Raw genomic sequence first — 14,170 nt, forward strand, 5'->3', positions numbered from 1 at the left:
TCTCACATCGAGTCCGTCACTGTGCCACCACCTTACGACGTACTCGCTGCATCACAGGACAGCGACGACGAACTCTGAGCACTCCTGGGGTCAACCACCACCCTGCGGCTTGAGAAACTACCAGTCTCCGGTACCGCAGTCTCCATCTATTGCGACATGTCTACCGGGAGATCTCGGCCGTATGTTCCAGCGCCTCTACGACTCCAAGTGTTCCACTCCATCTACGATCTGTCACACCCAGGCACCAGAGCAACAACAAAGCTGGTCGCACAGTGATTTGTGTGGCCAGGCATTCAGAAGGATTGCTGGACCTGGGCATGTGCTTGCCAGTTCTGCCAGGACTCCAAAATCTCCTGCTACACAGTCACTCCACTGGGCGTGGTATAAAAGGCGGAGCCAAAAGCTGGCAATCGTGAGTGATCACATTCAGTTCAGAGCAATCGGTCATTAGAGTCATCAGCTCTTCACTGCTACCAGACAGCTAATTTAGCCGCCGCAAGTCTCCTGCGACCAGGCAACCCATGCAGCTGCCGCAACTCCAGCAACCGACCGTGGGCAGCTGTTTCTACCAGTGCACGCAGCACTACATCACCTGTCAGACAGGCCAGCTGAACGGCCGTAAGACTTGGCCTACTTCGGAGGAGCAAATTCTGCCAGCACACTCATGGTGGAACAAACTGCCCTTTGAGAGTCAGCCAACTTTTGAGCATCCCATATAGCTTCGCAACTATTCTGTAAATTCAATTTGTACAATTTAATATATACTCGTACAACTGTTACAGTTCTACGTGGTTGTCATTTAAAACATCGAAAATTCCATAATGTAAACAATCACTGCTCTTCCCCGAATGTGAGCTTGTGACATCTCAACAAATAAGTAAATAAAATTTACTTCCCCTCCATGCTCACATTCAAGGAAAGACGGGAATGTTTGTCTGTTTTTTAAATGTTTATATTTTAGGAGTTTACTTCTTATGATATGCAGTACCCTTCTTCTAGCAACTTTAGGCTCATTTCGTATCAACAAAGAACAATGTAAACAAAGGTGCTGAGCCTCTCCTATGACCTGTGGCAAAACACCTCAACCTACATGGCAGAAATACAATGCCTCCTTGGATTTGGAAGGGATTGTACTCTACTCAGCTCATCTGTAACCTCTATTGCCCATACAGCTATCATATGGCTGGATGGACAAACTGATGTTTTTAAAGGTGCTTCAGCAGGGAAGCACATGAGCGTAAAACTGCACTCTTTCTACCACTTACTGCATCACACTGACTACATTCTTCATATTCCTTTTAGTTTCTTGATTTGTGTGGCACCGTGTTTACTTGAAGTTGTCTTTAAATTTAGTCTGACACTTAATCACTGGCTTCTTTTTTTATTTGATATCTGTTTAATATCACCATCGGAACTATATTATTTTCTGTTGCTGCAACATCATTACTGCAAACTGTGCACAGTCCAGCATTTATGTGAGGTTTCTGGCACTGATTTTAGGCTTTCTTGGTGGTTCACTGTTGATGCTGATTCAAGACCCTGACAATGGGGGCAGCATGTAGCTCTGAAATGTTGGCATCACTGCTCACATTCACACCATTCAAAGATCCAAGAGGAGAATCAGTATTAACATAATTAATTCTAATAAATTTTCAGTTGTATTCACATTATGGGCTTCATACTTGAAATAAACATACAAGCACACACACAGATACAATACAATTTTATTCATCCTCACATAAATAAAAAACACAAAAACCTAAAATGTTAACATGTGCTTTCCTCACAGAAACTGGAAGGAACATTCAAGAAAAAGTGAGCTATAACTAGGGCCTGTGAGGTAAGGTCTTCCATGAACTTCTTACAACATAAGCTACTTCTCTGTAGATTAAAAAAAATGATGTTCTATAAATGCAAACAAAACAGAAATATATACTGAACTAATTTTTATGCCATACTAAATGCAAAGAAATTGCAAAATTCAAGAAAATAATTCTTAAACAGTGAGGTGTTAAAGGTTGGTGGGGCCAATTCACTCTGGCCTTTAGGGATAGGCCATCTCTGCTCTTACCGGGCCAATTCACTCTGGCCTTTAGGGATAGGCCACCCATGCTCTTACTAACTTATATGATAGCTTCAAAAAAATTCTGCATCAGAAGCAAATACAGCAGTATTGTGGCATGAAGACTTCAGATATGGTTGCTGTCTCAAAACTATCTGAAGCTGCCACATGTAATAGACAATCCATATACTAACCTATGAAAAATGAAATAAATCACATGAAAAGAACATTGATGCTAGCTGTCAGGGTGTGCCAATGTCTGAATATATCTCATTAGAATCAAATGTCACTTATGGGTGAACAATAATTACCCTGTTGAAAGTAGACTTGATCACAACTTTTTCCATTTGAGTGGTGACCTCAGTTGCTAGGATGCTAACCAAAGTATCATAGTTGCTTGTGGTGAGAGAGCCCCTGAACAGCCCCAACAGTCCCTCCAAGTTCATTATCAGGTTCTGAATAAATGGCTCATTTGCTTCATAACTGGCAAAGTCCTCCTGAAAATGCAAGGAATTATTACTTACTTACTTAGATACTCATGGAGCTGAGCCCTTCTTGAGGAGCTGCCAACTGTGAAGGTACTCAAGAATTTCCCAGCATTTCATGGAACCCAAAGGTTCATCACCATATTCACAGGAGCCCTCCACTGGTCCATCCCCTGAGCCAGATCAATCCAATCCATACCCCCCCATCCTATCTCTCTACGATCCACTTTAATACTGTCCACCCACCTACACCTTGACCTTCCCAGTGATCTCTTTCCTTCTTGCTTTCCCACCAATAACTTATATGCATTCCTCGTCTCCCCATTTGTGCTACATGCCCTGCCAACATCACCTCCCTGGGGCTGTGCCATAGCTCAAGCGGTTAGCCGCTGGCTTCCCACTGTGGCAGCCCAGGTTTAATCCCGGGTCTGTTCAAGTGGGATCTGTGGTGGACAAAGTGGCACTAGGGCAGGTTTTCTCCTAGTACTTTGGTTTCCCCTGCCAATCTTCATTCCACCAATTGCTCCACAATCACCCTCACCTATCATCTGGGGCTGGTACAATAGGCCAGAAGTGGCCGCTGTGCAAAGGACTTACTCCCACCCCACTAGCAATAAAAAAACTCAACCCCCTTCATTTAATCATTCTAATTATACTTGGAGAATAGTACAAGTTGTGAAGCTCCTCATAATGAGATTTTCTCCAACCTCCTGTCACTTCATCTCTCTTTGGTCCAAATATTCTCAACATCCTGTTCTCAAACACTTCAGTGTATGTTCCTCCCTTAATGTCAGAGACCAAGTTTCACACCAGATACAGAACCACAGGCAAAATTATATGGCAGGTTCGCTTAGGGCAGTGGCAGAAGAAATCTTAAAATATAAGTTAGATTTAGCAGGAGTATGGGAGGTCAGATGGGACAGAGGTGGCATTGAACCAGCAGGTAAATATATATTTTTCTATGGAAAGGGGAATGAAAATCATGAATTCGGTACAGGGTTCTTAGTACATAAGAGAATCATCTCAGCAGTTAAGAGGGTAGAGTTTGTTAGTGACAGGATATCATATATAATTCTGTATTTCAGCATCCTGTTGCAATTGTTTAACTTAATGTCCATGTATTTATCGTCTGTCAATATTGCAACACTTCTTTATTCTACATGTTTCAGCCCCAAACGGCCATCTTCAGGTGTCTTGATATGTTACAAATGTTTCATTAAATTATGTTAAAACTGCTACACTGTCTTAGTCCATGTTAAAATCACACGCCGTAGTTCTCTTTTAAAGGCAAAACCAGATAAAATCCTTTAAAGTTTCTATTATACCCATGTTATTTTGGTGTATTTTATTTCACCTCACACGGGGTGTCGTCCATTTTTCATAAATGTATGTCTGTCCAGGGTGTTTTGTTTCAGCAGCTTGCCCCNATATGTATGTCCAGTGTTCAATATGTGACTTGAATATCCTGAGTTACTGTTGTTACTTTTTATGTCGAGAATGTTTTCTTTATATCAGGTCTTGAATGTTCTTCCTGTTTGCCCAACATATTTCAATGGGCAATCTAAACATTTCATTTGATAAATCCCACTTCTATTATACTTATCTATTTGTGGCTGTGGCTTAGTATATTTTGTATTGTGTTCTGCGTATGGAAGGTTCCTAGATTTTCTAGTGTTTTATTTATTAGGTTTTTAATACCCATTTTCGGTATGTTTGTATACATATTCTCTATATCAAACGAGCAAAGTTTCATATCCTTGTTGAGCATGATGTCTTTTAGGTCTGTCATTGGCTGCATGGGATTATGAATAAAGTGGCCTTCCATATGCAGAACACAATACAAAATATATTAAAGCCACAGCCACAAATAGATAAGTATAATAGAAGTGGGATTTATCAAATGAAATGTTTAGATTGCCCATTGAAATATGTCGGGCAAACAGGAAGAACACTCAAGACCTGATATAAAGAACACATTCACGACATAAAAAGTAACAATAGTAACTCAGGATATTCAAGTCACATACCAAACACTGGACACACATACGGCAAAATAGTAGACACCATGGAAATCATAACAACGGGAAGAAAAGGAAAATATTTAAATACACTTCAGAAATACCATATTTACAAAACTAGTAAAATAGATTTACATATGAAAGACACCAACATCGACACACACAACCCTATACTTGAAATACTATACAAAATTACACAACATAACACTATACTCTCCCCCATCTCTCCCCACTCCTCACAACTAGGGCATATAAATACAGGAACAAACACACCACATCTGCACTAGTAAAGACAACACCACACGCTGTGGAGGAAACATGCAAACCAGGGGCATGTGAGTACAAAGTAAACAAACATAACATAATAATAATAACAAACAAAGAGAAAACAACATTAATCTAGGGATCTTATCAATTACAGATGGCAGTCATAACTGAAAAGTAAGCTACGAACGTGAGGGGCAAGCTGCTGAAACAATACACCCTGGACAGACATACATTTATGAAAAATGGACGACACCCCGTGTGAGGTGAAATAAAATGCACCAAAATAACATGGGTATAATAGAAACTTTAAAGGATTTTATCTGGTTTTGCCTTGAAAAGAGAACTACAGCGTGTGATTTTAACATGGACTAAGACAGTGTAGCAGTTTTAACATAATTTAATGAAACATTTGTAACATATCAAGACACCTGAAGATGGCCGTTTGGGGCTGAAACATGTAGTGTCAAAGTGTATAATGTTAAACTAAAGTTAAAATTAAGTAGTGAATAAACAAGTGTTGCAATACTGACGGATGATAAATACATGGACGTTAAATCATATATAATACTAAAAGGAATTATTACTTCTGGCAAAAATTCAGGAAATTATATATTTATCGATATGTGTACCATGTTTCAGATAACATACTTAAAATTTAAAACAACGAATATTTTAATATAACTGAGCTAAGCAAATTTACAGAAAAGCGGCATGCAAATACAGAAATTGCTTACTGCTGACAGTACAGGTATAGGTAAAAAATTAAACCCCAATTTTTCCAGGATTTTATAATTTTGCAATCACCAGATCACAGTGAACTATGTCATGTTCCACAGTCATCACACTGGTATTGTTAATCCATTGTCATAGGTTTATGGAACAGTTTCCTATAATGCTTGCATCCAAAAATCTTAACCACAGTGGGTTAATGAAGTGAAAAAGAACCAAGATGGATTAGTCTCCAATGGCATTCTGCTTGTAACGAGTTTCACAAAAAAACTGGCCAGAACTGAAACAGGAGATAGACAGACAAGAAATTCAACAGGTAATGCACTCAAATTGTGGATGGACCAGTTGTCCCAGGCTAGTACAGGAACTTCAAAGGTGGGTTGTCACCAGTACATGCTCTGTTATGACATTAATAGTTTTTGTTTCAGGCATTGATTTTAACAGAACATTTAAACATGTGCACTATCTGAAGAGAGTTCCCTTTCCACTCTCTGCAATGTGATATCACCATAACCTGGAACCAACCGCTAGTCACAATTTGGTGCTAGACTGCCATAGACACGGTAGCAGAGGCATACAAATATCACTGCTATGACACTGTTTGTAGTTACCTGCATAATGCAGTTACCTGCATATGACCAACTGGCAACATGTGAATCATTTGAAAGAAATGGTGTTTTTACATGAGAAAAGACAAAAACTAGTTTCTGCATCATGCCACATACTCCTGTAGAGAAGCCCTTCAAGTTTCTAGGGGATTTATGTGATACCTTATAATTCAAGGTTCAAATCCTAGATTTGGGAAATATTCCCCATCTCCAGCTAGAATGAGGTGCTACTGCTGGACAACAGGCCTTTCATGATTTTGCTTCTTGATTTCCTTGTGTCGAGCTATGCTGGTTCCTCTTCCATAAGCACCAGTGACATCTGGAAAACTTAATGCAGGTGGAGGAGGCAATACTATCATAACAATAACCTGTTACTCTCAGTGAGATGCCTGTATGAAACGCATTACATACTGGTGCCATGTATCTATTACCTTATTAATAAAGTCAAGGAGTTTGTACTGTTAGGGTCATTTTATCTTAAATTAGCAGCAATAAGTACGAATGGGGAAATAAAGCAGTTATACAGCTGGGTTCAAAATTATGGTCATAAATCATGAAAAAAGGAATGGAAATCATGGTCTTTTTCCTCATAAAACTCTTCCTTATCTCAATAGTATGCTGAAATTTCCCTAACCTCAATACAATGTGTTAATAGTGTGACATGTTGACCCCTACCTCCCCAGCTGCACGTAGCGGTAATGTACCGCTCGCGTAATAGGCGAGTAATTACCCCGCATCCTGGTAGCTATGCAACGCGCGGTGACGTCACGAGCGGAGCCGAAGTGAGCCGAGCGGTGCCGATGTTAGCCGAGTCCCCACGACCTTGAAGCTATGCAAAGCGAATCAACAGCGGTGACGTCACTGAGGGATATCGCGGTTGTTAGGCAGCAGTCAACAACTCCGGACAGCGTGGCTAGCAACACGGCACCAGACGACAATTGTCCGATCGAGGCTACATGAGGAGCAGCGAAGGCTATTCACAGTCAGTCCTGTAGCTACCTCCGAGTTAGTTCCGAGTTAGTCAGTCAGCCAGTCAGTGCGTTACCAACGAGTTCTCAGTTTGCAAGTTACGAGCTACAGACGCGTGTGCGATAACCAGTGATCAATAGTTATATTCGGAGTGTGTAATTCAGGGAGACTTGTATAGCTCCCGCGTTATTAATATGTGAAGACTCTTGAAGATAGTGTTAAGAGATTTTGTTGTAGGGTTTGTAAAGTGTGGAAACCCATAATATTGTGATAATTAATTGTAGCCGTTATTTGAAGATTGTTAAATAAACCAATTAACCATCTCTACGGCGTCTTCTGTAACGAAACACGTTACCCACTTCTGACACCAGAAGAAGGTAAACGAGGCCCTCCGACAAGCACTAGAGCTGCAAGCGGTACTGATAGCAGCTAGACCTCATGAAGATAGCACCAAGACATACCGGAAATACCGATCGTCCCCCACCCAACGAGGAGACGGAAGACATTTCCGAGTTGTAAAGTAACAGTCGCCAAGTCGAGTTGTAATGTGGGCAGTCACCGAGTTGTACTGTAACAGTCGCCGAGTCGAGTTATAACGTGGCCATCACCGAAGATAGTTCCGAGCAAGCCTACGAGCGAGTGTGTTATCAACAGTTCTCCAGTCAGCCGACTACAAGTTGGAGTATAGCAGCTGTCGCGGATAGAAGACTCCCCTACTGTCAACGTGTATACTACTGAACACAGAGTGAACTGATTTGCGCATAGGGTTATAAATCGTGAAACCCCGCAACAGTGTTAACAGATTAATGCGATTAGGGTTATAAAGTGTGAAACTCCGCAACTGTGTGATAATTAATTGTAGCCGTTTCTTGTAGATTGTTGAATAAACCAATTAACAATCCGTACGGCGTGTTCAGTAACGAAACACGTTACAATATTATGCTCTGAAAGAAATATTCATAATTTTAAACAACACAATTTTGACATATATACTTGGTTAAAAAGGTGCATAAATTACATTAGTAAATGTGGTATTTATTTTACAAACAAAAGTTAATAATTCTTTTTTGTACCCAAGAGATATTAAGTAGGGAATTAGTACATACTAAAACACAGTGTGCCTTTTAGAGTATATTAACGTCACTTTTCTTAAAGTTTTCCACCAGGAATTTTAGAATTTCATTTTTGATTGAGTTAATTTTTCTGATATACTATATATATTAGAGTCAGGTGTAGATCACTACTGAAGTACAGTAAAAACCTAATTTATGGGGCCTGCATTTTACATTTCCTTTCTTTTAATTTTTTGTGGTCCGAACCAAAGCTCCATATGACTATGAATTATTTTCCTCGACTCAACAGTTCTTCGATTAATGGTTCACATGCATCTTACATACAAACCTTTGATTCCTATGCATTTTGGATCTCATTTTAACATTAATAGGAATTGTTTTACATGTTCCAACTCATATGCAGCCACCCTTGTGAGGTTCAAGGTCACCCTCTGAACAGCTTGCAGAGATTAGTAAGGTAGGCATCTTACTAATCTGTGGTAGGCAGGGTGGATGGCTTGGTCTACACATATTAGGTACTCCTATATTTAGATGACTATAGTTATGCTATGGTGTTTTGTTGTCTCATACTTGTTTCTTGGAGTGTCAAAATGAGGAAGCTCTGTGGCTCACTTGTGGTTCCTTGTGGTCAGAGTGTTGCACTGTTTAAGATTACCTACAAAGTCAAAATGTTGCACTGTTTTGGAGTATCTGAACACTCAAGATTCTTGGGCTGTTTATGAGGACCTAAACTCTGCCCGCCAGGAACCATAACTAGGCCATGGAACTGTTTTTAAGACACAAAAAATGCCTCAGCACAACAATAATAACAGAATGCAGTGATGTACATCTGCGAATTTTAACACAATATTGGTTGTAATATTTTATACAAACTTATGACTCTGATTTTAATATCCTTGTTTTTATGTATTAAGTTGTAATGCCCCTTAATATGTACACTCCCTGACGATGGTCTCATGAGACCAAACCATGTTGGGATATTAACAATATGAGAAATAAACAAGACATACTTAGATGGTGATTTACGTCTGACTCAAATTGAAATTTCTTGTTTTTATCATGTGATCTACATCTACACCATAATGATATTTGCTGAAAAGAACAAACTGTGAAGCTTCTCATTATGCAATTTTCTCTTAATTCCTCTGTTACTTCATATTCCTTAGATTTTTAATATTATCCCCAACACTGTGTTCTGAACACCCTCAATGTGGTTCTTCCCTTAAAGTAAGACACTAAGTTTCACATCCATATTAAACAACGGGTAACATTTTATATTGTGGCCTTCTGAGTTTTGATTCCATTTAGTTTCAAAGGCAATTACCACCAATTTTTTCACAGCAATCTACTGCCTCCCTTTTCAGGGTTGAGATGGAGACAGGTTTCTCTGAAATGTAAGTAACCATGCATCAAACAACATGGTGTTATAACTGGGAACACCACAATCACAACAGTGGAAATCTCAAATTTCATACAAACAAATTTTAGTTTTGTCAGTCTTTGGGTTTATAGAGGGATGACAGAAAATTGAAAGATTCAAAATGAATGGCAGTATACATCTCCAGATTTATTTTGCTCATATGTCATTATAAACATAATTTTCATTTGTTGGTGTCATTTCCTTGTACTTAATCTCTGTCAGATCATTACAGGATTAAATAGCTATTCCTATGTTATGATATCTTTCTGTATTCCAGTAATGAGACTTGAACATGAACATGAAGTGAAACTCCTAGTTTCTTTTGCAAGCAATGAATTTGAACACTATACTGATCAAAGTCTTAACTGGTGGTATTTAACACTAAGATCATTGACTTGGGATGAATATTAAATCAGAGAGAAACATTAAAAGGCAGTTACACTGTATTTTATTTTTAGCATATATTTCTGTATCAACATACTTACTAACTTCTAATAGAGTTTGTGCATTTTCTTTTATGATATTGTGACATGTTGACCCCTACCTCCCCAGCGGCACGTGGCGGTAACGTAGCGCTCGCGTAATAGGCGAGTCATCACCCCGCCACTCTCGACGCGGTGATGTGCCAAGCGGAACCGAAGTGAGCTGAAGTTAGCCGAGTCCCCGCATCCTGGCAGCTATGCAACGCGCGGTGATGCGGAACCGCTTCCTACTGTGACGTGGCACGTAACAGGCACCACTGCGTCTATATAAGGGAACTGCACAGCAGCTACGAGTTAGTCGTAATGTGGCCATCGCCGAGGTTGGTTCCGAGCAAGCCTACGAGCAAGTGTGTTATCAACAGTTCTCCAGTGAGCAGACTACAGTTGGAGTATAGCAGCCGTCACGGAAGAAGAACCGGACGTGTGTGTGATTGTGTAATTGGGAGTGTGTGAGAAGAGATGGCCGCCTGGCGAGAAAAGACTTCCGCGGAGACGAGAGCAACCCCAGCAAGGACGGCACAACAAGAAGAGGTCCCCATAATGATACCGGTCGGAGAGACGATGGCCTGCCTAGTAATGGGGGCACGTCAAAAAGAAGATCCGGCCTCAGCGAACAGGAAACCTGAGGCGCAGATCTACGAGAGGTACCCGTAAAAGACGCCAAAATAATGGCGGTCGGAGAACCGAAGAAGAAAAGGCGTAGGGACCGAAACAAGCAACAAAAGAAAGTTTCGACATGGAAAAATTGCGGACCCCAGAACAAATTGGCCATCGTTTGCAGGAAGGTGTCCCGACATGCAACAGTGGCATGGCATCGGAGGAACATCGTCCGAAAATCTTGGACCCAAGGAGATCATGAATCCCGGATGAAGTTGGCTGCCATCTGCAGGAAGATATCCCGTCGCTCAACAGTGGCACGACGTTGGAGAAATGCCTCCAAGAAGGAAACTCCCCAGGGAACCTTTGGATACCGGAGAAAGGACTTGGCACCAAGGTCTTGTACCAGCCAGAGGTGGGAAGTCCAGAAGGAACAATGACGTCAGCGAGTGCAAACAACGCATCAAGAGCTGTTACGTCGATGTAAGAAATTTCCGACGAAAGACCTGATGAAGGATTGGACCTTGTGGAGGGGACGACCCCCTCCAAAACGGAAAAAGGGACGTCAAACAGAAGAGGAGCTGGTAAAATAGAAGAACCGGCTTCCCCAGTGAGAGTGAATGTGCCACAGAATGAAAGTGATGGATGAATGGGACACAACTGGATTTTCTGGCGAGCTGAAAGGAAACCGCTCGAGACGAGTTGGTCTTAAGAGGGGAGCGGATGTAATGGACGAAGAACAGTCGCTGCAAGAAGAGTAGCCGAAACAACAGGAGACACTGCAAGAACAGCCTTCAAGGAAAAGGAATGGGGGAAGCACCGTTCGGCTATTCGGGACGAACAGCCTTAAGGAGGGAGTAGTGTGACATGTTGACCCCTACCTCCCCAGCGGCACGTGGCGGTAACGTAGCGCTCGCGTAATAGGTGAGTCATCACCCCGCCACTCTCCCCGTGGTGACATGCCGAGCGGAACCGAAGTGAGCTGAGCAGAGCCGAAGTTAGCCGAGTTCCCGCATCCTGGCAGCTATGCAACGCGCGGTGACGCGGAACCGCTTCCTACTGTGACGTGGCACGTAACAGGCACCACTGCGGCTATATAAGGGAACTGCACAGCAGCTACGAGTTAGTCGTAATGTGGCCATCGCTGAGGTTGGTTCCGAGCAAGCCTACGAGCAAGTGTGTTATCAACAGTTCTCCAGTGAGCATACTACAGTTGGAGTATAGCAGCCGTCGCGGAAAGAAGAACCGGACGTGTGATTGTGTAATTGGGAGTGTGTGATACAGTGATACATAGCTCCCCTACTGTAAACGTGTAGACTACTGAAGACAGAGTGAGCTGATTTGCGCATAGGGTTATAAATCGTGAAACCCCGCAACAGTGGTAACAGATTAATGCGATTAGGGTTATAAAGTGTGAAACCCCGCAACGGTGTGATAAGTAATTGTAGCCGTTACTTGTAGATTCGGTAGCTGATGCTTTCCATTCACTTGGAATCCCAATTCTCCTGGACTTTCGTAACAAAGTATGGAAGAAAGTTTCCTTATGTTCTACACCATGACAATTAGTGAATGTATTACAGAAGTGTTCATATCCACAAATTATACTTCATATTTTTATCTTTATGATTTAAGACAGGAATGAACAAAAATAAAAGCTCCTGAATTGAATAATAACAACATGCAGTTCCATTCAGAATATTAAAACTTGCCTCTGAAAGTTGATGATTGACAGAGAGGAAAGCGTCCACCCATGGATTCACTCGAGGTTTGATGGCACTCACTCTGAGCTGCTGCATCCCATAGTCAATAACAGCCTTCAAACTGGCTGCTACAGAGCCCAAACCAGATAAACAGCTTTCCAACTTAACTTTTTCATTTTCTGACATGGCTGTCAACACAGAAGGGACTTCATCCGCCAGGCTTCTTCGCAATGTGTCAGTGTATTCTGTGCTCACATCAGCATTGTTCAAGTAAGCCTATTTGAAAAGGGCAGGATAGTCAAACTATCATACACAAACTTTGCTCCTGTCTTGTCTGGGTAAAATTATATTCTCTTGAAGAATTCAAGTGAATGAGTATTCATAAAAGCATTAGGCCCCTGCTTTTGAGCAAAATTTTGACATGTTGCACTGATAAACAAAATATAAAATTAATATCAATCACTGTATGTACAGAACATCAGACAGAGAATTTATTGAATTGAATTGAATTTATTTACATTCTATAAATCCTAAGCAGGTTAGTACCTTTGGATACAGAACAAGTCAAAAGGTTACATACATAAGTATGGGCAATTTTAGCTTAAAAATTAATATAACTTAATTTTACATCATTCTCTATTTACATTGAAGTATTCATCTAAAGAGTAGAAGGAATGAGCATGTAGATAATTCTTTAACTCTGATTTAAACTTTTTAGTATCATTGCCCAAGTTTTTAATACTTTGTGGCAGATTGTTGAACACTTTTATTAAAGTAGACTCCTTTTTGATATACTGATAAAGTTGATGAGGGTAGGTGGAAGTTATATTTTTGTCTAGTATTCTTGTTATAGACATTAGAATTTAATTTGAATTTATCTTTGTTGTAAACAACAAATAGGAGAAGCGATAATATGTATTGCGATTGAAGCGGTAGAATTTTTAATTTCTTAAATAATTCTCTACATGAATCTCTACTTCTACATCCTGTAATTCAGGCACTGAAGATAAAAGAAAACCCCATGACTGAAAATTAACCTTTATAACACACTAAATTTGATTGTATTTACTCACATAATTTACACCTCCACATAATTTATATACATTACTAGAAAAGATATTTTGAGAAAATTTAAATACTGCATTTTTATCCTTGATGCAATTTTGACTGAAGTATGATTTTCATGGAAAATGCAGTTAAAGTCAAATACACTATGGCAACGGCAACATTATATGGATGGAGTGGCAAGTTTGTGTAATACTGTGCAAAGCAAAAGCATTCATCTGAAGATCCTTAAGTCTTCAACTGGAATATCAATGGCTGAATTGAAATTGAGATTTCTATATCTCAGTTTAACCTAAAAGATTTGAGACTTGCACATGCCAACTGTCTCATGTTATTACAGAAAGAGGGCATGAGAAATGTCCATCTCAAAACATTAAAACAGTCCTTCACGATATCACTGCAAAATCAGCCAGGAGGAAAATCCAAGACTAACTACTGGTTTCCTGAATCTGCATGAACATAAATGAAAATGGAACAAAATGACCAGTTACAGAGTCTCAGTAAACATGATAACAAGCAATCAAATTATGAAGTATAATAAACATTATATATATAAAATCCAGTTTGATACATGTTTACTCATGAAGAGGGCACGGCCTCCAAGAAAAACACTGAAATAATACAGTATATAGCATGGCTGATGTCTTTTTTACCACCGTTTTCCTGTAACAGCATGTTCTGAGAGTATTTACATA

General features: G+C 40.3%; 1 protein-coding gene across 1 annotated transcript in view; it reads right to left on the bottom strand.

The window, feature by feature from the left end:
• The window catches only part of LOC111872631 (conserved oligomeric Golgi complex subunit 4), a gene marked incomplete at its 5' end in the record, with an annotated part of 51,182 nt that overhangs the window by 10,598 nt on the left and 26,414 nt on the right, over positions 1–14,170 (bottom strand). Inside the window, 2 exon segments of the mRNA XM_023866711.2 lie at positions 2,374–2,559; positions 12,420–12,686. Coding sequence (XP_023722479.2) covers positions 2,374–2,559; positions 12,420–12,686 — 453 coding nt within the window.

This window comes from Cryptotermes secundus, unplaced genomic scaffold, assembly GCF_002891405.2.
Source record: "Cryptotermes secundus unplaced genomic scaffold, Csec_1.0 scaffold2948, whole genome shotgun sequence".
Taxonomy (NCBI): Eukaryota; Metazoa; Arthropoda; class Insecta; order Blattodea; family Kalotermitidae; genus Cryptotermes; species Cryptotermes secundus.